Source organism: Salvia splendens, chromosome 11 (assembly GCF_004379255.2).
Source record: "Salvia splendens isolate huo1 chromosome 11, SspV2, whole genome shotgun sequence".
Taxonomy (NCBI): domain Eukaryota; kingdom Viridiplantae; phylum Streptophyta; class Magnoliopsida; order Lamiales; family Lamiaceae; genus Salvia; species Salvia splendens.
The window spans coordinates 5690305-5716188 of NC_056042.1; the positions used below are offsets into that span (position 1 = coordinate 5690305).

General features: G+C 37.8%; 3 protein-coding genes across 3 annotated transcripts; all 3 read right to left on the minus strand.

Annotated features, from left to right (window-relative positions):
• Nucleotides 1–389: 389 nt before the first annotated feature.
• Nucleotides 390–12517, minus strand: LOC121755529 (regulator of nonsense transcripts 1 homolog). Its single transcript, XM_042150830.1, has 29 exons — nt 11763–12517; nt 11322–11573; nt 11065–11235; nt 10900–10950; nt 10165–10257; nt 9993–10088; nt 9473–9523; nt 9274–9392; nt 8650–8758; nt 8075–8197; nt 7915–7986; nt 7449–7520; nt 7278–7344; nt 6260–6402; nt 6065–6136; nt 5863–5991; nt 5227–5382; nt 4767–4880; nt 4583–4681; nt 4432–4509; nt 4077–4211; nt 3818–3892; nt 3600–3711; nt 3136–3509; nt 2981–3043; nt 2837–2908; nt 2571–2699; nt 1332–1451; nt 390–1151 (listed from the first exon to the last, which is right to left on the minus strand). The coding sequence occupies exons 1-29, from the start codon at nt 12276–12278 to the stop codon at nt 1020–1022; spliced, it is 3795 nt and encodes a 1264-aa protein (XP_042006764.1). The 5' UTR covers nt 12279–12517; the 3' UTR covers nt 390–1019.
• Nucleotides 12518–14367: 1850 nt separating this feature from the next.
• Nucleotides 14368–17218, minus strand: LOC121753719 (haloacid dehalogenase-like hydrolase domain-containing protein Sgpp). Its single transcript, XM_042148966.1, has 5 exons — nt 17025–17218; nt 15437–15548; nt 15150–15301; nt 14788–15049; nt 14368–14704 (listed from the first exon to the last, which is right to left on the minus strand). Exons 1-5 carry the CDS (start codon nt 17045–17047, stop codon nt 14528–14530), a joined length of 726 nt encoding a protein of 241 aa, XP_042004900.1. The 5' UTR covers nt 17048–17218; the 3' UTR covers nt 14368–14527.
• A 1017-nt stretch (nt 17219–18235) lies between these two features.
• On the minus strand, nt 18236–25884 carry LOC121756439 (protein phosphatase 2C 29-like). Its single transcript, XM_042151990.1, has 4 exons — nt 23671–25884; nt 20654–20767; nt 19573–19837; nt 18236–18837 (listed from the first exon to the last, which is right to left on the minus strand). The coding sequence occupies exons 1-4, from the start codon at nt 25543–25545 to the stop codon at nt 18713–18715; spliced, it is 2379 nt and encodes a 792-aa protein (XP_042007924.1). The 5' UTR covers nt 25546–25884; the 3' UTR covers nt 18236–18712.

Consider the following 25884-nt stretch of genomic DNA (forward strand, 5'->3'; position numbering starts at 1 on the left):
ATTAATTTAGCTTGACTGTCTCCATGCACACCACACTTGACGCAGATAAGTTGATAAAGTGTGTGTGTGTGTGTGTGTGTGTGTGTGTGTTGAAGAAAAAGCATAAGCATGGGAGATGATTCACACGAAACAAACACTCATTTTGTCAATTCATTATTCATTCAAAAACTCATCAAAACAAAATATAATTAAATTAATCATTTTCCTTTTATCACAAAAACCTACACATTCAGTCCATCTGACCTTTTTTTTCCTACTTTAGTTTCACTTCAATTATTCATTTTATTCTCTCCTATTTTATTAGTTATCTATTTTATTCCACTTAACTCACGACACTTGCAAAACTACGAGGATTGTACCGGGATGAATTGATATTTTAGCCTGGCTCAAAACTAAAAGCATACACTTGTATTGATGCATTTCTTTGAAGGTGCCAGAAACCATTACATCTTCCCAACAACGCCACAGTACTAAACAAGAAAGACGGAAGGAAACAGGGCTCTCTATAGCATTAACATCAATCTCAAATTCATCTTGATAATACTCTACTGAAAAAACAGCAAGCATCATCCCAAACTTAGGATAATAAATACTCTTGTCATCAGCATATATATATATATATAGCTAATTACATTTGGCAGAGATTGAGGTGATAATTTATCAGCCATGCTGTCAAAATCATAGCAGGAGCTGCTCTAGTGCGATGAAGCCACTTACTGGAATTCACTGATTCTGCTTCCAGATCCATTTGGTGTCGTCCATGCTGCGTAGGTCCTTGGGGTTACATTTCTTCTAAGATCTAGTTGTGTACCCGACAGTGTTTGCCTCTGAGTCGGTCTTAATCAAAATTCAATCTGATCCAGTCGTTTCAGAAACTTCCTCCCAAGGGCTGTGTCATCAATCTACCTGATACCTTTGTCAAACACTAAAACCATCTTTCGGGTGCATAATATGCCACACACGATGGCACAAAACAGATATCTGAATGCGGAAACAAAACATCCAAATCTAAGCAGCCATCATCCATTGTAGTGAAGCTTGTGATTCTGGGATCCTTGACCCTGCTGGGATGATGGCTGCGGCTGTGAGTTCTGTACATTTAGTGGCTGTGAATTGTAGTGAGCAAATGGTTGTGAATAAAGGGGATTCAGCTGCAAACAGACAAGCAACACTATGAACATTCCAACTCCAGGTGTACATGAAGAGTCAGCACAGGAAAGAGGGACATGCTTTAGCATTCAAGAGGGAAATAGGGGCTAAAATTCTCAACAGTGAGAGATAAGGTTGTCAAATAAATTCAAACATAACTTAAATGAAGAAATGAAAATCACCTGTGACTGAAGAGGATTGGCATTGGCCACACCAAAGTGGTTTTTAGAAGCATCCTCTTGGGATTGATCACTGAACGGAGCCTGGGTAAATAAACCTTGAGAACCATGGGCCATATACTCCTGAAGAAAATCAACACATTTTGTCAAATGAAAGCAGAAGTGCAGCTATTTGCTTAGTTGATAGGCAAGCAAGTGGTCTAAGGAAAAATCCATCACGTGGATGATTGAATTAAAGTTTTAAGGCAAATCCAAATGCCACCTGAAATGCTCGGAAGTGTCAAACCTCATACATATGGTATAAAAAAAATTACATTGTGAACAGCCATGACCATATCATGAAGATAAAAAAAAATAAGCAACCAATGGAAATATGATTTCAGTCAAATTCCTGTCATTTCTCTAAGCCTCATTATCTTTTTGCATAAAAGTGAACACTGAACAACTTATATCTTGTCAAATTCAAAATGAAAGCATGAAAACTTGGTTTTATATACTGTACTACTTTTAAACTATTGAAAGGGAAATACTTACAAACCCACAACTCACAAACAGATGAGTAAATAAAACAATTAAAAAAAAGAACTAACCCAATGGCCAATAAGAAAGAACCATGTGTTACTCCTTTTCAAAACATGCCTCAAATATGTATGCAACAAAATAGTCAAAATAGTTTATTGGTTAGTTTATTTCAATATTCAAACTAATAGCTGCCTACAGCAAATACACATTTTCATTTGAACTTATATCATTCTGAATGTCAGTTCAATTAAATTATCAGTTGCCTAATGCCTGTATATCATATTGATTTCCAATACTTCCAATGATTAAAGAATTAAATACTGAAGCCCTGTTGAACTTGAGAATGGTATGAAGGAAAGACACAAAGGACTGTTGTCGTCTTAGTCTAAAAATATTCAGTAATACCATTAGTGATTAACTCATTCCAAAAAATCAGATATTCTTCTCATTCAACAATCATCCAAGGGGAATCGAAACAAACTAAAAGAATTTGCCAATTTCCTCTATATATTTTTTAATAAGAAATAAATTACACGTAACACAAAGGGATTAGAAATCCCCAAAGATGTAAAGTCATGCTAATTGCATATACAAAGCCCATGTCTAGCAACATTTAAAATAAAAAGGCGATGTTTGAATTCTTTGCAATCTGAGTCCCACCAAGCAACTCTAAACTTACACCTTCAATTATCCACAAGAGAAAAAGAATCATATTCAAACCTGAGACATGTAATCATTCCCTGGAGGGAAACGGGCATATCCAGCTTGAGAGCTCTGGTTAAGAAAGCTCCCAGGAAATCCTTGTCCTCCCTGTGTAACATAGTCAACCGCATACCCACTCTGAGAAGCCTACAGAGTAACCAGAGTAGCATAAAATGAGTAAAGTACAGCATACAGATTGCTAGGAAATTCCATCTAATAGTAAAACAGATTGTTTTGACTATACAGACAAACCAATCAAGAAAAATATGAAAATGTTTAAGTACCTGAGTGGAGAAATCAGCAACATTATAAGGGATGTGTGATCCCTGACTTTTGAAATCATCGCTCAAAAAGTCCTGCAGGATGGACAAATAATAAACACAAAGAAACTGACCAGATATGTAGACTAGAGATGCTAAAGAAATAACCTGAGACATGCCGCCCATGGAGAATCCATCCCTATATGTTTGGTTTGGCCCTTGACCTGTCATCTGTACTCCATAAACAGAAGATCTCAGGCTCTAATCAGAACAATACCAGAGATTAACAAACTATACAAGAGAAAAATTCACTGAACGCATACATTAGAGAAATAACCCGGTTGGGACAATGGTCCAGCAACAGTTGGTTGGCTACTAGCATTATCCATAGACGGAAAGTTGAAGTTTGACGCAAGGCTTCCAATAGGAGCCTGTCCACCTTGCTGGTGTGAAAGATGACTACCAATGGGTGCACTAGAATTCCCACGACCAACACCAAATCCTCGGCTGCCTGGTTGTGGAATTTGAGGAATAGCGCCAACAGGCCCATGTACGGCACTACGAGCGGGGATGGCATATGGTTGTGATGGAGGTCCTCCATGGTATGGAGGCATGGGTACCCGAGGCACTGCATAACCAGAAGGATGACCACCAGGCTTAGGGGCACCATTTGGTGGACCAGGAGGCATGTAAGGACCTGCTTACAGAAACATCATTACTTTTCCAGGAATTATAATTATAGAAGGCAAAAATAAAGATTTGGCCTCTAAACCATAAAATAGCATACCCCTAGAGCGAGGACCCCTTCTATCAGTATTTTGGCTGGAGGCAACAGATCCAAAATTATCAGTGGGACCAATACCTGCTCCACCATAGAAAAGTCTTCGTTCATTGTATATCTGCATGTGTTAACCACATAGTCCATGTCAAACTGACTCAAAAGAAACAAACAATAGAAGATAGGCAAATGAGTTAAACAACATCCATGAGACATCCAATAGATACCTTTTTCGGTTTCTGAAATTGAACCATACTCTGCTTTAAATTATTCAAAGGTCCTTCAACCAAACATTCATGTTCCTGATGAATCAAAATTCCGTAAGTCACCAAAGAATTTCCACAGAAATGAGCCAAAAAGTTATTAACAAAAAACAGTATTTGCAAACATATTAAGTCCAGAGCGCCAATAAAAAAGGCCGCCTGAAAGGGTGCTCATGGCATGTTAACCAAAGAGCAAAACACAATATAAGCACTAAGCAGTTACCTTATAGTGTGTTAATAAGCCATTCCACAGAGGTTGCTTGCTTAGAACTTTAGGATTTCCTAATATGACAATACCATAACGGGTACGTGTGAGGGCAACATTAAGCCGCCGAGGATCATTGAGGAAACCAATGCCCTGAACATGGACAGAATGAGATTATACTGGGAAAGATATATCATCGTGAAGCTATTTACATACAGAGAAACAACTTTACAATCATCCACAGCCCTGAAACTACCCTACAATCTAACCCAACCCCAAAAAAGCATAATTAAACAATATCATCTGTATGGACTATTGAAATAACCCTGTCTAATAATGCAATATACAAACATAAACCACAGTTAAAACCCACCTGATGCTCATTACTCCTCACACACGATAAAATAATGTAGTCTTTTTCCCTACCCTGGAATGAGTCTACGCTTGCTACCTGAAACAGAAATTTCATCAGCTTTGATCTATGGGTAGATTCCATAATGCAATTATTTGATATCACATTTCACCTCAATTTCTTTGTATAGTTGCTGACGCAGAGCACCATTTCGTGACATGTAATTGACAATGTATGCTCGTTGGCCTTCATAGGGTGTTATAACACCAATCTGCCAAAGGCCAACTTATAACAATCATTTTACGAACTGAAAAGTCTAAGCACCAAATCCAAGAAATACAGAGGTTTCAGCAAACCTGACTAGGAACAACACCGCTCTTCAAAAATGTGGTTACAATTTTCTCAACATTTGCAGCCTCAGTTCTATTTAAATATGATGTACCACTAGCACTGATTTCCTCTTGTCCCATCTATAGAAGGTAAACAGAAAAACATTCTTTGAGAAACAATGACAAAAGTGAAGAAAATGCATACAGAGATGTGTATCAAACAAACAGCCGAAAATATAGGAAATATAAACATCTCTGATTCAGTCTATCTTGGTTGTGCTATATAAAAAAAGGTAGTAATTCATAGCATGTAAAAGGTCTTTCACACATCAAAGCAAGCAAAACTGTATTCCTTTTGTTCCAGCAGCAGTAATAGTATCAAGATTCAATAAGATTGTTATAAGCAAAACAAGCATCAACTGTCATTCACAACCTTCCAAAAAATGCATGCCTGAGAGAACACATCAGAAATGCTAATATGGTATACCTGGACATAAAAGAACATGGGACGATTTGGTACTGGCCATGGAAAATCAATGCCAGGTGATTGCCTTTCATTTATTGTAACTCCATTCTGAAGAGTACCTTCATAAAAGCTGTTAGATGGAAACTCAGAAAGAGCCGGGTGCATCCTGTATTGAACCTGGAAAGGAAAATCGAAAGTATTTAGAGGAAAAATGTAGAGAGCAATATGAAAATTCAAATATAAGCACATCACAGCTGAAATTAGAGAATGTTACTTAAAAGGAAAAAACTTCATCTGATTCCTGCAACTCAAGCATCAACCACACACATGCAGATATAGCTGCTACTTGATGTGTACCCAACCTTCCCCCCAGATTCATAACATGTATGTACCAAAATGTACAGCAGAAAAGACAACATTTTACATAAGCACGCCGCAGGTACATGTACATTCAACTCGAGGTACTGAATAACAGAATGAGGAGTGCATAAGGAAGCAACAGAAATCGATAGAGATAGATAAGATTTGGGTCTGTGCATAATTATAAGGAGCATACAAGGTAATGTATTCCCCCAATCAACTGGAGAAACTTAGTAATCAAGCACTGCAGAAACATGCTTCCTTAGAGTTGCAAAGCAAATAGAGATTAAAAATCACCTGCAATCTAATTGGTTTCACACCAAGCATCACAAGCCGTTCAAACAAAGATTGGGCCAGACCAGCCCGTGCAGCTTTCTTGCACATAATAACAGGACCAAGCTGGCAGTGATCTCCCACAAGGACAGCCTGCACCATTCTTGTTCAAAAAACAAAGCTACATAACCAAGTATAAACTATAAGTAAGGCGAACTTCATTTACCTGTTTCGCTCCAAGAACCAACGGAATAAGACATTCAGGTTCTGTCGCTTGAGTGGATTCATCAATAAGAACCTAAAATTGGCTTTAAAAATTAATATTGCAAAATCCAAGGTGAAGATAATAAACTAAATAACCCAATCCCCAATATATAGAAGGTTATCAACAAAAACTGCCGAATTTGTGATAATGTATCACCTGGCGGAATCTAAAATTTGCTAAACGAGGGTCCCCAGCCCCCACACATGTACAGCAGATCACATCAGCACTTTGAGATATCTCCCTCTCCGTTGCTCGTTTGAGGGATTTATACTTTTTCTCGTCACTGCTGGATAATTCTCCTGCAAAGTTTAGAATTTACATGAATAAAACTAATTTACAACATTCATAATTAAAGACAGAAAAACTTTAAAACAGTCATTTTGTACAAAACTGATAATGAAAACAAAATACTAGTTCAATAAACCAATGATCCATGGAGTGGCTGTTTCGGAGTAAACATAGATACCTTCTAACAATAGTGCAAGGAAAATAAAGAACGCGTCTCTCATTAAGTCATGTCCATGATACTAATTTGTTCTTTAACAAAGACAAATATCAGAATAAGTGAATATGGTCATTCTCATTAAGAAAAACAATTTCCTTTGATGGTTCCATACAGCACTGATGGTGAGCATGGTACCATATTCTCCCTGCTCCCACAGCCTCCTCCATATTTATTAACCAATTTCAACCAAAACTTGGGAATTTTACTAAGTTAATCGGGAAAAATCATCATGGAACACATTAAGAACAATACAGCAGTTACAGTGAACTCAGAAGTTCTGTTCATCCCATCATTCTCCGACCAAAAGAACAACACAAAATACCAAGAAAAACTTGCAATATAATTTGCATTTACAATCTTGGATGTAATAACCAAGCATGGACATATATGAGCCAACCAATACCTTTACTTGATTGAGAAAGGGGAATGTATTAGCAATTTTTTTCCATCACGGACCTTGTGACATAAACCTCAGTAACTACACTTTATCCATTTTATCTCAAACATATCAGACAGCCCATCATTTAAGTGTCAAATAACCAATCAAGAAAGCTAATTCGGAACTGAACACAGAAATACACACCCTTATAAAATCCAATTTCTTTACTCAAAGTCTCAAAAATGCTGATTTAAAAAAAAGGACAAATAAGGATAACAGAGGTAACACACCTTGTTCATCTTTAAGTTGTTGTAACTTGTGAAGTTCACTTTTTTCGGATGTATCTAGATGCCTAACCTGTGTGTGTAAAGAAATAGAGAAGCCTAAACACCTTCATATTCACAGGACGTGGCATTGGAAAAAACATAATAATATCTTCACCATGTACAATATGTACAAACCTGATAGTGCAAGGTTAAATGCTCAACAGGGGAACTGACAGCTTCCCTTGATTTTGCACAAAGTCTGACAACCTTATCATTAAAAGAAAAAAAGACTGATAAATAAATAATCTGCCAAGAAAGGGACATAAATCTCAAATTTGCACAATCAAGGAATTCATTAGATCTATTTTAGTGCTCTCAATCTCTCTCCCCATTTCCTTTTTACCCTCTTTTAGCATATGGCTAGGAATCATGCAAAGGCAGGTGGAAAATTGTAACAAGGATATATCAGCAAGCAAACTCAACCTATAATCAAGAAGGATAAGAGGTGCCATCCATGAGCATCATGAATCAACCAGATTTCACCCAATCTCCATATTATGTTTATTGGGATCAGAATTTTAGTAAAGGAGCAATTTAAGGTGATACATCACACAACACATGCATTTAAGAAAAATAACATTTTGACTAGCAATATCCAAACCTTCAAACCAGTTGCGCTTATCTTTTCGGCTAGCTGATCAACAGCAACATTACTAGGAGCACAGACCAACACCTACAACGGAAACCAAACATGATCAAAAAAGTTCCAGAGAAAGCAGATGTATCTTCTCCAATAAGCAGTAGCTGCAAATTAGCGCAACCTGTCCCTGGCCTTGTTTGGCCATATGATACACAATTGCAGCAGATGTCACAGTTTTGCCCGTTCCAGGTGGACCTTGGATGAGACTTATAGGCTTTTGTAGCACACTTTTGACAGCAAAAACCTACAACAATTGGCAATTGTATTACAGTTTATTGGAAACAACAAAAGGGGAAAGGCACAGCTCAATCTGCACCGCTAAAAATCAATTTATGGAACCTCCACATAATTTGATCATCCCACCACTTCAAACACAATAAAAACCAACTTTTTTGCTTTCCTATATATAGCTAAAACAATGCTTATAAGAGAAAGCTACAAAATTTTATGAGAGAAAACACTATTTACCTAACATTGGCCTTCAGACAATATTTAAGCTATTCCAATAAGTGCTTATCCAATTCTAAGGGGAAAAATGATGATCTCCTTCAATCTACCGACATTGTGATTCAGGGATCATACTTTTATATAAAGCTAAAATTAATCCATACTGCAGCTTCAAACCTATAATAAGCATGAGGAAAAAGATCTACGACAAGCCAATACAAATAAAATAGAAGAGCACAAGAACCATACTTGTGATGCATTAAGTTCTGGAAGCCCAGGTGCACCAAATCTTCGAGGCAACGTATTACGAACCATCTGCATTTCAACTTCATGGCCAAGCAGATGATGGTATATATACCTGCACGCATGCAGCAATCAGTTAAGGATGAAAAAATTGTAACCAAAGATCAAGAAAGTGCATTCAGTGTATGCCTTATAAGATCAAGAAAGAGCTTTCTCATCAAGCTCTCATCTAACAAATGATTTGGTGAGGACAGCCACTTGATGAGAGCTTTCTTGGTACCCCGTATATCAGAAAGATTCAAACACAGGGAGCATTAAAATTTATTTTCCCAGTGCCAGACTACCAGACACATAAAAGATGGTGAATAAGATTTAGCTAGAGGCCTCTTAATTTGATTTCTTATAGGCCTTTGCTTCTTTGCCAAGGGTAGGAACTAGGAAAACGATCTGAAGTAGACATAAATCTTCCATCTTCATGAAAGAGAACCTGATGTACTGTCTTCCTTATTTTTTTTTCCCTCTAGTTGATAATATCAGCTTTGCCTAAAGTGGTGCTTAGGAAGGCATAGACAATTGATTGCACTTTCCGACCAACTGAGATACACTAACAAGAAGAAAGCTATCACTTACCCACTGACACTGGTTTCATCAACAGCAAAAGTTTTCATAGCCCCCTGCATCCGATCAAAACTTGTGCTTTTCCAAACAAAGTCGACACTAAAACCATGGTTGACATCAACAGGAACACCCTGCTTGAACATGGACTCAGATCTTTCATTTTTACGGTTATAATAATAAAAAAAACAAAAGCAACTAAACTATTATATACCTGACTAGCACCAAGTTCAAGAGCAACCTCCTCTTGTGCAGTCAATTTTATCTGATATGACATACAGGTTTCAACTTTCATTCAAGGATACGCAGATATGTCAATAAATCATATACTCCATCCTCAATAAACAAACTTGTAAATGGCATGGATTTTAATGCATTGGTAAAGTAAGAGAGAGATGGGAGAAAGTGAGAGAGAGAGAGGGGGGGGGGGTTGGGGGAAAGGTAGTGTAAGGAGTGTTAGTGGATTGTAGGGTCCACATTACAAATAATGTGTATGATTATTATTTGTTGAAAACTTTCCATATTTAGACTTGGTCTAAGTTTGGGGCCGGCCCAAAATGGTAAACCTAGTTTATTTTTTGAGGACGGAGGGAGTACTAAACAAAAGCAAATGAAAATTATAACTCGGTCTGCCTGGTGAGAGGTTATGATAATTCAGAAACACGCTGCTGAAATCAAAAAACAAAAGCTCATAGCTAGAGAAAACTAGAGTAGTTCAGAATGTGATGTCATACCACATGACCCACAGATTGCCATGAGGGGTGAGCTGCATCCCCTGAATAACGGAGTCGAAGTTCATCACCAGGTACAAGGCGTATTTCATTATCTTCCTAGAGAAAAAAATGCAGTTATCATCCCACAAAAATTATCGTGAAAACATACACAGTTAAAAGTATGAGAGGCTACCTTAGGAAACACAAAATAAGCAATGCGCTTCTTATTAAGACCAATATCCCAACGAATTGTGATACTGTCTTTGCTTTGAGACTCCTTCATCATCTGCCAAAACATAAGTCGCGGTTAGAACTCTTCTGAACATGTATGCACCAGCAAATCTAGGATTCCAACTTGGACAACCCTATATATAAAGCTTTCGAATATTTCTGGTTCCAAAGCCTGTTTCATTAATCATTATAAGTTCAAAACTTTAATGGTTTTGTATATTTTATTTCTGTTTTGCAGGACCTCTAGGGAGATAAATTTTGTCAAATGGGAGCACGCGCCATTTCCTGCTGGTGATAATGTCTTATTCAATTCCAAGCAATGGAAAAATTGAACTGGTTCTCCAATAATAAACTAATATAGAGTGAAAAAATTTTATTTCAACACCAAATATGAAGGAAACTGACTAATACAGTGAAGAAAGAAAAAGACAAACTTTCTAGTGAAGTGAAGAAATTTAAGATTTTACTTTAACTCTCCATAGCTTAAAATTTAAGACAAACTTCATTAAAGATTTTGCTAGATTTTACTTTAACTCTGCATCACTTAACATTTAATACACCCAAAAAATGCAACAGTCATATAAAGTGTGAACAAAAACTCATACAGGAAAAAGAATTTAAAAAATCAAATTTATTTGTTCAGGGGTAGTTATTTCAGGGAAGCTCTGCGTGAAACAAAAATTGAGGGTAGTCATACCTTATCATAGTCTGCTTCGAGCTTAATGAGTGGTGCAAAGACATTTTGATACTGGGGAAAAAATATTACAGCAATATAATCAGATAAGGTTATTGAAAATATACTTCACTTCACTGATGAACAAACTAATTTAACTAAGACCACACCAAATTTCACAAGAAGAACCTGATAAGCATCTTCGTACTTCGCAGCCACAGGTTGAGGCTCATCATCTACACCAGGCTTCTCAAGATCTTCTAAGGAAGCATCTGGATTTGTCTTCCAAAGCTCTTCTATTTTATTTATCTGCTGGGCACTAATTTGTCGAGCCCTCAGCTGTTCTTGTTCAGACGGCACCTATTTTGCAGCAAATTTAACAAGCTATCGATAGAAACATGGATTCTGTAATGGGACAAGGAGCATAAGGATGCCAGATGCCTAACCTTTAGTAACCATTGCAAGAAACATCTATCATCAATAAGTGGGCACCATTGACTAAGGTCCCAGTTCATGTCCTTTAACGCATTAACACTAAGACATGGTTCCCTACAAAGCAGAACAACAACACTTTCTGTCGTTGCAGATATGAATCCAAGAAGAAACACATTTCGACAACCACAGTTATAACATTCAAGGATCGTTTCCCCCAGAGGGCTGTCTTTGTGAAGGCACACTTCTTTATGTTTTGCTCTCACCTATAATGGATCAAAGAGTGGCAGTTAGCTTGGTCCAATTTACTTCTCAAACAGCACGTTCACAAAATTTAGACTGAACGAGAGTTTATCAGGCACTTTCCCCAACTAGTAAAAAACACCAAGCAAAAACCCATTATTTTACTTAATACAAAAACTGCAAACAGGCAACTACTCTTCGCAATGACTCACCAGATGATTGACAATGTGCGAACCAGAAGTATTCCCTCGCGAATTACAAAACCATTTCCTGCATGACGGAACATTGCAGCGCACAACGCAGGCCGGATTGGTGACCCCGCAATACCTGCAAGCATGCTCAGTGAAGTCTCCCTTTCCATACTCAAAAACCTCATCGTCACCACCAGTGTCTTCGAAGTTTAGGCCGCTCATCCCCGCGGCCAAGGCCTCCACCACGCCGGTCTCCTTGCTGTTACTGTTACTAGTGCTGTTATTGTTGGGCGCAGAGCGGGGTTTGGCGGTGGAGTGGGAGGCTTCAGACGACGAGGGAAGCTCCGAGGCAGAGATAGAATCGGATGGAGTGGGCCAGGCAGCGGTGGATGATCGAATAGGCTGCGAGAGCTCTTGGAATTCGGGGTAATCGAAGTCCTCCTCGCCCTGAGTGATGAACTCGAGGAATGTGTAGGCATCGTTGCCGGTGTCCGGCTGCGACGCCGTGTCGTAGAGATTGTTGGGCTGCGAGTCCATGCCGAGAAATCGACGAGGTTGGAGCGGAGATCACGAAATTGAGGTTTGATTGGGGAGGAATCTGAGGGGGGGTTATGATTAGGGCTTGGTCGTAGGGAGGGAGAAAGGGGCTAAGTGCGGAAATTGGGGAATCAGATGATGCTGTGTTTCTGCAACAAAACAATTGAGAGATATCAGAAATGACATTTCATCGGAAGACGGCGGATTGCATCGCTACTGTCGACTAGTGTAGAAAATAAGTAAATTAAAAACCCAAAACAATGAATTTCATTTAAATGTTATAATCCCATGAGTATTTATTTGAATATTTTAATACTAATTATTAAAAACCTATTTTCGAATTTTTTATTTTTTTATTGCCAAGACATTCCAATTTTCCAACCTTTTTTGGTTCATTTCAAATTTGGCTAGTTATGGAGTTTTAGATTCAATTTTTGGATATTCTGGTATGATTCAAATTTCATTTTGAGTGAACTGCATAAAATAACCCTGACCTTTTCAAAAGTTTCACTCCAGACCTCTGACTAAAAAAAATATCGCCACATGCCTCTGACCTAAACCATAATCACAAATGAGATATTTGTAGCCATTTTTCGGACTAAAAGACCCTTATGCCTTGAAGGTCATTTCAGTCATTTTTACTATGCACATGGTTGCATTTTTGCAGACAAGCTCTGCACATGGCTGCGCTTTTGTCAAATCAAATTTGATTGTTTGAGTTGATTTAATTGTTTTCACAAATACCATAAAAAATACCATAAAAATTTGTTAAGACTGTATTTTGTCTTGTAATAAAAATTATAAAAAGACATTACATGTGCCGACCTTAATTATCTTTGTATCAAATCTGCGATATAGTATTAATTCGGTTTAGACCCAACTTATATAATTCCAATTAAAAACATACACTATATCATATCTTCAAATTAAAGAGTGCTATCATTGGAAACAACTCAATGCTTGATAATTATATAAGCAAATTTTAGCAAACAACACTCATACAATATTGAATAGTGGAGTACTAGAATTAATTAATCTAACTCACTGTAATATGTAATGTTCGTTTGTCAAATCAATTAATTGTTCATGACTAAAAAACAAACTGGAAGATTTATCTTTATAATGTTAAATTTCAAACATTTCCACTTAAAAAACACAAATCTTAGTACATTAATACCATTTGATAATGACTGGCTTTTTTAATTCTCACTACATACTTTTTCTATTTTATTAATTATTTTTTTTATTTTGTGCATAACTTTTACGTCTTATGTATTCTCCCATACTAAAATATAAGTCGTGTACAACTTAAATAATTTGAAGATTCGACTTCAGAAAAAGTTTGAATTATTTGATAAAATTTGTTTTTATTTTAGGCTCTCGATTTTAAGTAGCAATGAAGCATATCTGTATGTAGTGCACATCCCTCCATTTAAAAATGCAACTTCAAAACTACATTGGATGATTCTTATATGTATTGACCATATTTTCTAGGAGTATGTTGTTTTAATTATAAACTAAATGTATTTTAATTAATTAAAATACAATGTTATAAATAAAAAAGAAGATGAGACACAGCCATAAAGTGAAATTTTTGAAATGTATTTGTTAAATCACAAATGAAGTCTGGTATACGTGGCACGTATGCTGACGCATAGTCATCATGATTGACGGCTGACGCACAGCCGTCAAATCGCGTCAGGTCGCAGGCCGCCATTGCAGAAGTCCGTGTGATATGCCCATAATGCCCTTTTAGGGCTGAAGGGTCTTTTAGTCCGAAAAAACCTGATTTGTGATTATGTTAAAGGTCAGAGGCTTGTGGCGATATTTTTTTTAGTCAGAGGTCTGGAGTGAAACTTTTGAAAAGGTGAGGGTTATTTTATGCAGTTCACTCTTTCATTTTTTTTATTTGAATTTTTTGATTGGTTTGGATTAGACAAAAATTCGACCTAAAATTCCAATATTGACCATAACAATTTATGTTTTTTTCATTTAGGTTCGACTCCCGTTATTGTACTTTTACATAATTCTTTGATTTTACTCACAAACTTAAGAACCAATTTTAAAATATGTATGGCAGAACACTTGGTTTAATAACCAATCTTAAAATATGTATGATAATAATCGAACCTTTGAAAAGGTTTCATGAGTATTACATGAACAATGCTCCAGAGGAGCTCCATATGAGCTATATTTTCTGGGAATCAAATGCTTTTTTATTGTCAAGTCATCCATTAATCTCCACTTGTCTATGCCTTGGCCTTATTATCGAGCTCGTCGAGTACACTCCAAAGCTTCGAGTCTTCGTAGTCTTTGATGAGAAGAGATGGATTTGCTTTCATCAGTAATTCCGCTGGGTTCCTAGTCGTCAAGCCAAAAGTTTTTACCCCAGCAGCAACCCCGGCTTTTATTCCCGACACAGAATCCTGAACATGCGGCGACCAGTGGTTAGGAAGCTACGAGGATAACTAAATGAGAAATTGAGTGAAGCACTGAGTGAACAAGAAACCTCAAATATACATGTGTGCTCCTTTGACACCTTGAGAATTTCAAGTGCCTTCAAATAGGGATCCGGGTATGGTTTCGCATGTTCACAGTCACTTCCGAGAATAACAACTTCGAAGAAATCTGTCAGTCCAAGCAATGAGATCATCAACTCTGCATTTTTTTTGGGAGCGTTGGTAACAGCAGCTCGCTTCAATCCATGATCTTCAATCCACTTCTTGAGTTTATATAAGCCTTTAACCGGCTCTATTTTATCCTTAACAAGCCTGTGTATCACTCAAAGCAGAGAGTCAGTGCAAGGCTAAAAAAGTCTAGCATTCCTTTTTCTCAATTTGTGTGTGTATGGAACAGGGAATAGGAAGGAACCTTCTGAACATTGCTTCCTTGTCTTCCAAAAATTTCACACCCCTCTCATGATTATCTGGGAAAAGGATCGAAGCAATATCTTCGTTGTGTTTCCCAGCAATATTTGCTATAAAATATTCCTCATCAATGGGAACACCGCCATTGAAGCCAATCTGTTGAAAGGATTTGTCAATTAGAAGGGCAAGAGATGATGATCATAGACTGAAGTGGCATACCAATGAAACAAATGATATTACACACATAGCGTCTCACGGAAATGAAACAGTTGGATTTAAGAATATTCCTACCTCTTGAAGCATCTCGCGAAAGGCATCATAATGAAGGGGGTCTGTATCGCACAATGTGCCATCAACATCGAATAGTACCGCTTCAAGTGGAGCAAGTTGCAGCATAGAAGTTCTGATAAAAAAACAAGGGAACATTAGGCTCTTCAATCTCACAGTATAATTGAGGCAATAAATAAGCAATTGATAAAATTAACAGTTATGTACTAAATGGAACTTCATAGCACAAGATACAACAGCAGGTTATCTAAAATTGAATATTGAGCCTCTCTGTTACACACTGCTTATTGCCTCAATGGTCATGATAATAAACCAATTACTTTAGTTTATCATCATATACCTATTAACAGTGTACCGCACTGACTCTGTTATGCAAATAAAAACTACAAACAGTTACTAGTTGCTTTAGGTACGAACGATGCTAAATTTGCTAATGAATCTCGGCATTGCTTCTACCATGCACTCAGACTAGAATGCTCTTTAGCACTTTCCCATATCGCATTAAATAGGGTGTCTTCACTAAGTAAGCCATGAACTATCTATCTGAACTTAGATCAATCTTCTTAGGATTGGTGCTAACTATGCAGCAAGACTAAACATGGCCCCTTAATTGACGCAAGAACTTTTAAGAGACAAGTATCCAGCCCGAGCTTAAACTTTGAATAGTGAAACATTCAAGCAGCTCAGAAAAGTCTATTGTGCGTTAGCTAGCGCATATCACAAGTACATAGCAATTTCTGAGCTAAGTAAAATTCATGTATAGGCACCCATTTGTTACATGAAAATATGAAATATGTCTTGGTTGCCTGCTACTGTCAACATAAATATTCTAAGACGATAAAAAGGATATTGGATGAAATTTTTCTGATTAATCCATATAAGAGAAATTGTGACTTAGTTTTGCATGCACATATGCCAGTAAAAAAAATTTACTACATGATTTCTGAGGAAACTGGATGGAAATTGTATATAACACACCTGCAAGAGATAATGCTTGTCTGCACACAGCTATAAACAGGATTCGTGATAATTTTAAATGGTCCTTACTTTGTCGAAAGGGAATATATGCAATTATGCTAATTTGTAAATCTTGCTTCCAACAGATACTCCATCAAATGGAGCATCAAATCTTCACATGAACTACACCAGACACAATATATACCATATACTATGCAAATATATATGAATAGTTTTTATTTAATAAGTATATGCGAGTGAACAACGTAGCATCATTAAACACATTGCCTTTTGTCACTATGAATTACCAAGGACTTCAAAAACGAGATCAATTCTAGCCTAAATCAAGCAAGTTCCGGTATCCACAATCTCAAAAAGGGCAATACGGGAAGGACGGGTGACATTAACTTTGGTTCGATTTCAGAAATGGAAATTGGCGAATTCCGTCGATTAACAAATCGACGCCACATATTGGGCCAAATTTTAGCCTCGAAAGCAAATCAGTAAGCGATTTCTTCACAAATGCATGACAAAGCAGACAACAATCCATAGACAAACAACGATGAGGCAGAGCCGCCAAGATGACGATATCGAATAGTAATTAAAGAGGAATTATGAATGAAGAATGATTTACCCATCAGCTGAAGAGATCGTCATCCTGCAACCACGGTAGCGAAGGTTTTCTACTCTGTTGGAGCTGTGTGGTTTTCGATTTTCTGATGCAGAAATGCCTTCCTATTTTGGAGTCTGGCTTTACGATGCAGTATATATATATAAGCGATGAGTGCTCAGCGAATATGCGTTTCTGGATGCACTAACTTTCACGTGGCAACAATTTCTAACTGGAGCTGTTCTACGAATTTTCCCGTTGGCTGCTTCTACTTCAGTCGTAATTGAAAAATTGAAGTTTTATTAGTAACTCGAGGTCAATTTTGATTTTTTTTTTCTCCATCTTTCAAATTTAAATTAGGTTCCGTTCAAAACATAAAATTGGACTTGCAAAATTGGAATTGGAATTGAAATGGTAGCTTTCCATTCCAAATCTAATGTTTGGTATCACAAAAAAATTGAATTTGGAATTGTATTTCAATTTCAATTCCAATTCTTTCCAATACAGGTATAACCAAAATAGAAAACTGGGACACATAACGAGAGGCACAAGAAGTATAAAATTGGACATTTTCACGCAATGCATACACAAACAAATAACACCTATATACATTCCACACTCACTTTATATGAATTCCTTCAAATTCAATTCTATATATTATTTTTTTTACCAAACAAAGGATTTGTAAATGAATTAATTCTTTCTAATTTAATTCCAATCCTAATTCAATTTCAGTTCCAATTTAATTTCAATTCTGTATGTCCAAGAAACCCTTATAATCACCAAGTACTTACTAAGTAGGAGTATAATTTAATTTTTCGCATAATTAACAATTGCGATGAAATCAAGCTTGAAATGATATGAATAAAAGTCATGCACGCACAAGTATACAAGTCAATGACATTCTTCCAGCCACAATGCCATTGTTCAAGGGTTTTGAGCACGGGCACGCATACGATATGCACGAAGGTTCGGTCATTATTTGGTGGTCTATTCTCAATCTAAAATACTACTCTCCTACACCACACACATACACACATGCATCCAAGGCTGAATTTATTTTGGAAACATAAGGCGACTCCATCCCTACAAGAACAAAGATAAAAAAAATACACTGAATATGTATTTCGCAAAATAAAACAAAACTGAATGTGTATTAAGTAATTGTATGGTGCAGCAAGTTTGTAACCATCATTGATCCTCCTTTGGGTTTACAGAATTTTGTACTTCCAAACTGGTGAAAAGTATTGTTCAATTTCTCTAAGCTGGTAGTAGTATTTTGTTTGTAAGGATAATCTACACATGCTTTTGGATTTGAATAATTTAGGATGGGCATTTGGGAACATTACTTCCCAGAATTACAAATTCAGCCTTCAAGGAAAGAAGACAGATATGTCAAAGCTCAAACCCACTAAACCCCCTCCACCCCAATGAAGAACAAACGAATGAGAAGGCTCTAAAAAAGTTAAAAGAAAAAGGAAAAAGAAAGAAAAGAAAAAAATAAAATAGGTCTTTTTCCTGCCTAAAACAAGTTTACGGCAGCAACTACAAAAATTTCCTATCCCATTGCAACATTCCCTCTTTAAGAGCTTCCATCATCATCACATTGGTTTCGCATGGCATCAGACGGAAGATCATTACTGCTCTCAAACGAACCGATCATATTCCAGTTTCCGTTGGAGCTTACATGTTTTGGTGCTGTGGATGTTTTCTCAAAGGTACTTCCCTGAGGACTTCCAGATTCTTCCTTCAAGGGATACCACCATAACAGTGACATCATCATGGTACTTCCGACGATCACCATGAGGAATGTCCAGAAGCTCGTGAAAATCCATTCCTGCAAACAACCGCATTGTTCAGAACATACAGCCAGTCTGGTGAGCAAATTTTATACTCAAAACAAGTAAAAAAGAAACTAGTAGATTTCTTCCGGACTTCAACAGAACATAACAAAAAGGTTCCCTTACACACTTCGATAGGGAAAGAATGCAGCCTGCATATTCTTTAACATTCATGGCACAAGCAACTAGTACACAAACCCCTGTATTCTCTAGATTGCACCCTAATGAAATGAGAGTGACCAAGAAGATTAACTTTTTTCATTGAGCTCCATAATTTAGTTGAACTAGGCAATATAAGTCGAGCATACATCTCCAGTTATACAGTTCTATTTTAGATGTATCAAAGGAAATTAATCTTGTCAGCAGCCAAGAGGTAACAATAAATTTCTCAACCAATAGTTAATCATATGAAAAGGATGAACATGTGCAACTCCTATTAACTAGTTTTTCAGTTTATATAAGAGTAAATGGACAGAATAACTCCCAGAAAATATTCTCTCCACCAAAGTTAGTCATAGACACTTGATCAGCTAAATCCTATGAGAGATAGCACATTAAGGAGTGAAGATGTGAGGCATGAGAATATTCAGACACTAAGAAACTGCAAATAGTTCAAAGAAAGTGATAAGAAAAGCCTGGCCCAGTATAATCTGTGGCTCGATACTGAAACCGAATCAACATTTGGTAGATTTTATAATATACTATCATACTTCTTTAAAGTAAAAATGTACCAGCTTTTCTGGCAGCACGAAACAGAAGTTCCTCTATCAAGTGCTGGGCAGGGTCTCCATCAGGGAACCTCTCCATGAAATTCTGCACATGGGAGACCACTTCTTGATTGCTAAAGTACTGATACAAGCCATCGGACGAAAGCACCAAAAATTGATCTCTGGGGCACAGATGGTGGTGACGAAGAGAGGGTGAACACGAGATGTAGGGCGCTGTACCAATATAATCATTCCGAAACATTTCTAGCAAGGCATCATTCCACTTATGCTGCATTAATATGTATTAAATGCCATTAGTGGGATGGAAAATGCAAATAAAAATATTAAGGAGAACTCAGAAGAGAATGTTCATTTGGTTAAGAAAAAAAAACTATTTAAAGAACTGCAAAGTAAGAGCTAAGTAGCAACCATTGAGAAGGTAATCAGCATACTAAAACTCGCTAATTAACTTTAATCTATAGTGAACACTGATGCACATCAAGAGCTGAAAGTCTAGAAGTTTAGAAGTCTATCTTTAATTGTTAAAAGTCTAGAAGTCTATATTTAAAGGTTAGAAGTCTCTATAAGTCTACCTATTATCTTTATTTCCTAAGTCTTTTTGAGAGTCTTATAAATAAGACCCACGAGGTTTGAGAGGGATGTTGAATCTTGAGTTCAGGACGTTAATTTACCGGAGGGCCTGGTTAGAGGATTGTTTATCAATTATCTATTCCTTATTCAAACCAGAGTTCGAAGTATGTTGCAAACAAATAACTATTAATCAAGAATTATCATTAAAAAGCAAACTTAGAAACTAACATATGAAGTAAGGTTGCCTCTGCTGCACTCAAAATCAAAGACCATAGAGTATGGGTCAAGCAAATTGAAGGTGGCTAGCCTATACACACGTGTCAAGTAAACAAGAGCATAACTTAACCAAAAAGCTCTAGAACAACACTCACAGAGTTCAAAAACGCACAATGTCATCAGGCAGAAGGCTGAGTGGAAGTAAACTTTGACAGAGCAATTTAAATACAAAAACAAAAGATTACATCGCTTCTCATTGTAAAATAATTAGCCCCTGGGAAAGGGTTGATGGACAAACCTGTTTGAGGAATCCAGCCCCAAATGCACGGGTAACTTTGAGACGACCTTTAACTCTATCATTTACTATACAATTGCTGTCATCTGGGTGCTCATTCTTGATTCTAATAATTTCCTGATATTGATCATATGAAACAAATCAGTAACAAAGCAAAAAAAATTGAGGTCTGAAAGCATTTAATATAATACTGAAAGTTCATCCACCCCGCCCAACCCCTTGACATATGGGTCATCATTCTTGATTCTAATAACTTCCCGAAATAGATCACATTATAAATGATAGAAGTGGCACCACAATCAACTGTAATGCCCCTATCCAGTACTGTTGTGACACGGAAGTAGAAATAAATTAAAAGTGTTTAGAACTGATCATATGACAAGGACTGTGTAAATTATCATCCATCAGTGGGGAAATGCCTCCTCATACAAAGTTTGATACCTAAGAGCATGCCATGAACAAGACAGATAGACCCAGCAGAGTCCATAAAATTACTTGTCCAAAATGTCTATACAATGTTCACACAAAAAAAAATTGTTGCTTGGGTGTTCTCAAATAATATGAATTTCGTCATATGTTGCATATTATAAAAAATGCGTGTGCCCCAAGGAGAACTTCTTGACTAAATTTTATTTGCACACTTCCTGATGCTTCCGCATTCTTCCTCCCACACCACGAAGAACTCTTATCCGACTAGACTTCTTCTTACCAACTCTACAATTATACCAATAAATTACAGATTATAACAGTTAGTTCAAATATACTTTATGGCTAGCACATAAATGTGTACTCTTAAACATACTCATCTCAGTTTTCCCTCACAATCCTAACCAAACAAAATAAGCAAAAAGTCTAGTTTAACTTAATCATACTTTAATCATTCTGAGGTTAACATCCCTTTTCAGTGACCATTCAATATGCACAGACCTTAAACAATCAATTCACACGGGATGCTCTTTAGGTTGTTCGACATGTTTCAGTAAGTATAACATGCTACAACGACTCCCATACAATGTTTGACTTAGTGAATTGTTCACATTGTAATACACACTGATATGGCAGGATTTATATGCAGTCAGCAATGTGATTTTCAGTTTCTAATGCCATTTCCCAAAGTATGGGGCTTGGCACGCTATTTTTACCAAATCAGAATTTCCTGTGCAAATTTCCTTCCTACTTTTACCACTTCCATCCTATTGCCACTAAAGTTTTAGAAGAATTTTAGCTTTTACCTGGTTATTCCATACTCCTAAACTGTCAAGACAAATTTTTGTAGGTAATTTGCTATGTGACATCATAAGTCAATACATTCTGATATTGTTGACATCCGACTTTATTCAAGATATTCCTAACATTTATATAATATGTTTTCCTCCCTCCGTTCCGCGGTAGTAGAGGCATTTCTTTTCGGCACGCGATTTAAGAAAAATTGTGTTAAGTGAGTTAAATAAAGTAGGAAATTAAAAAGGTGGAAAGATGAAGAGAGAATAAAGTAAGAGAAAGTAAGTAAAAAGAAATGTGTTGACTTTTACTAAAAAAGTAAATGACTCGACTACTAAGGTACGTACCAAAATGGCAAAATGACTCAACTACTATGGAACGGAGGGAGTAGATTTTAAAGACAAGCAAGCACTATTTTCTGTTAATATGATTGTGAGACTAGCTGTGTCATATAATAGTTGTTTACCAATGCCTAAAGAAATTTGAGAAAATCACCAACTTCAGTAACAAGAGAAGTATATATATGTGAAATTGCCAAAAATGAAACCCGTAACAAAGATGAAGTCCAGAACTCTGATTTTACACCTTCAATTTGTATTAATATAACCATTTATTTTTCACTTATAAGTTTACAACAAAGAAGGTTGGAGAAAGAAAAGTAAATCCCACTTTTTTGCATACTCAATTTTCAGTTCCAGAATCATATTTGGAAATGGCATTTTTTATGCATTCCAATGTTTGGAACCATTTGAAGTGGTAAAACTCCATAATAAAAGACATTTCATGAACCTCACCACCCAAGGGTCTACAGGATGATAAGCATATTGGGGATTCAGGCTGCCCATGTAAGTACTAATTTTAGGAAGTTAGGCCACTTGAATGAAGTGGCGGCCACAGTGTCCCCCAGACAAATGGTGTTGAGTATGCAAGATGAAAATGAGATTATGCATTGTGAGTATTTTCCATGAGTATAACATGCAAGTTAGCATGACTTGGGTTTTGGCTAGGATAGTAATAGTTGTCCACGTGAACTATGTAATCATGCCAATCCATTTTATGTGTTGTAAAAATATTGGGACTCTGATAGAAAATAACTTAGCATTGACAGTTCAAACCAGATATCAGCTCATATTCAAGCTTCTAATCAATCTTGCAGCAGCTAACTAGTACGGCTCTTTATCTATATTCGTCTTCTTTTATATTATGTCATATTAAGATATTTAAGGTAAATCGTAATGATGGTAGCAATTCATATGGTCACAAGCTGAGGGTTAATGAAAATATATCTAGTTGGGTCTGTAAAAACAAGCCTCTCTCCTCTTTATCCAGTTCAACAAATGCTTAAAAGTCTCCACCTTTACATAGCCTATGATATTTCAATTCAAGATCTTAAGCCTCAGTTGCTAGCTTGAAATCTCCTAAGCTATAGGGTGTATTATTGAGTATGACTCCTATCAAAGAGTTGCCAACAACTTTAAATAAAATTGAGAAAGAGATCCTTCAAGAGAACCTAACAAATTGCAACATATTTTACCAATGAGAGTGTGAACAAGAGTCAAAATTAAAGTATCTCCAAGAGGACCTTCTTTTTAGATGTATGGATTCTATAATTTTCCCAATTAAAACTAATAATTTAAGAGTCTATTTTTTACTCAAAGCAGCACTGTGATATTTGAAACCTAACAGTTCCAGCTATTTATTGAATCTTGAGGCAAAGAATCAAAGCAAGATTCAGAAACAAACCAAGTGGCAGATATTATACCAGGAAAATATCTCAAGCACTAAGGAGAAAATGTTACCTCTTCTATGCTTGTGCTGTGGTCTGTTGATAATTGCAATGCAGTCAAACCCATAGGTTGATGAACATGAGCTTCATTTACAGCTTTACTCTCCGTCTGGCTGACAGAAGATAACTCTTCAACTATGCCCTCGCCATTGAACCCGTAATCACCGGAACCTTGCATTTCTGTATCACGGGTTACCCCTTCTGACTCGAACTGAGCTACAATGGCTCGACTGTCCCCAACATTCATCACATACACGTCGTCATCCCTCATCAATGCAACCAACAAGCAAGAACCCATCAATGCAAGCTCTGGGTAGCGATCAAGAACCCTATCAGTCATATCTAAGTATCCCTGCTCTGTAACTTCAAGTGCTCTAGACATTGCACTTAATACTAGCTCATGATCAACTAATCCTACCTTTCTTTTCCTACCAGTTCTACTACTTCTCCCAGTCTCAACAACCTCCCCATCACCAGCTACATTGCTCTCCCTCAATTCCTCAATTGCTTTATGTTTCCCCTCTGACCAAAACTTCCAGGGAAATAATTTGTTTCCCTCCTTCTCCTTATGCCTATTCAACAACCCATGCTTCAGTTTTGACAACAATAAAGACCTCCTACTCACTGCTGAACCTGCATCATTCACACTCAATGCATCATCAACTGAAAAGGCAAATCTTTCAGAACCAGATAGATCAAGCCCATCTCCGGGATCATCCTCCACCAAACATTCCCATAACTTCCTCCTCCTAACTTCTATTTGCTCCCCTCCAAACATCACCTTCTTAACTAGTTTTGTTTCTACTTGACCTTCTTTGCTTTCTGAATCTTGTCGATTATCTATATTAACATCAGAAGGGTGAGAATTCCCAGTGAAATGTGCATTTTTTGAAGCTGCAACTGCATCCTCGGTGTCCCAAAACAAACCCTCTAATTCATTATACATGGCTTTGTACAAATGGCTCATGAGGAATTCCGGAGCATCAGGTCCGTTAAATCCATCATAAATTCCAACAAACAGCCAACCTAACTCCTCCGATACAACCACATGAACCCGGTCCTCACCTGCCTTACCCAATGCCCACTGCACATTGCCCTCACAGCCAGTCTGTGGCGTCTCTCTGCAGCTATCGCTTACTGGTGGAGCATCCTTCCGCTGCCCCCCTCCACTAATGAAATTCCTTACAGGCACCACAGAGAAGTTGCGGTACAATGCATTGCGAATCCCCGAAATGCTCTTCTTCTTCCTCTTATTAACATACATGCCCCCAAGTGGCGCCGAAAATGGCACACCCCCATTGCTGTCGCCAGAGAGAGCAGCGGCATCCAGCGGGCCAGAGAGGGCGCCGCGCTCGATCGGGCCAGACATGAAGAAAGCCCTCTCCAGCTGGCTCGAGGGCTGCTGCTCCCCGCCGCGCGGCACCCGCTGCAAGGGCAAGGCACTAAACGACGACGTACTCTCGAATCCATCCAGCAGAACATTGGGGGGCCCAGTTCCAGCTCCAGCTACAGAACCCTTGCTGCTGCCAAAATTATTCTGATAGCTGGCTTCACCGGCGGCATCAGTGCAGATGTCGCCGAGTTGGAGGACGGTTATGGGAGTAGCAGTGTTGGCGCTGACGGAGGCGCCGGAGATGGCCCGGAAGCCGGTCTCCGGGTAACCCGGCGGCTTGGAGGGGCGCGGATCGTCGAAGCGGAGGGAGTGTGTGGGAGATACGAAGCGATCGGAGTGAGTTGGGGAGATGAACCGCGCGGAGGAGCGCACGTAGCAGAAGGAGTGACCGAGGGTTTCGTCGTTGCCGCCGAAAATGGCATCCGGATCCGACCGATTAGGAGCTCCGGCGGACGGATTGAAACAGGGGAACGCCTGCGAGAAGCCCGCCCCCATCACATCCCACGATTCATCCTAACCCCAGCCCCGAAGCAGAAAGGGAAAATTTTCCGAATAAATGAGGAGTATTTGTCAGAGAGAGTAGAGGTTACCTAAAGGGGAAAAATTGAATTTCTTCGGCGGCGCGTTGCGTAACGAGTGGCTGATTTGACGGAATGCGGTTGATGAAAACGAAAGAGGGAAATGGGGGAAGGTAGAGAAGGTGGAGAAGGTGGAATTTAGCAGTGTTGGTAGTAGTAGGTGTTTCTCCTTTCGTTTTTCGAGAGGCGAGAGAGTCAGAGAGCTGAAGACTACAGTTAGGAAAGAGAAAGTGAGGAGAGAGAGAGGCCAACTGGG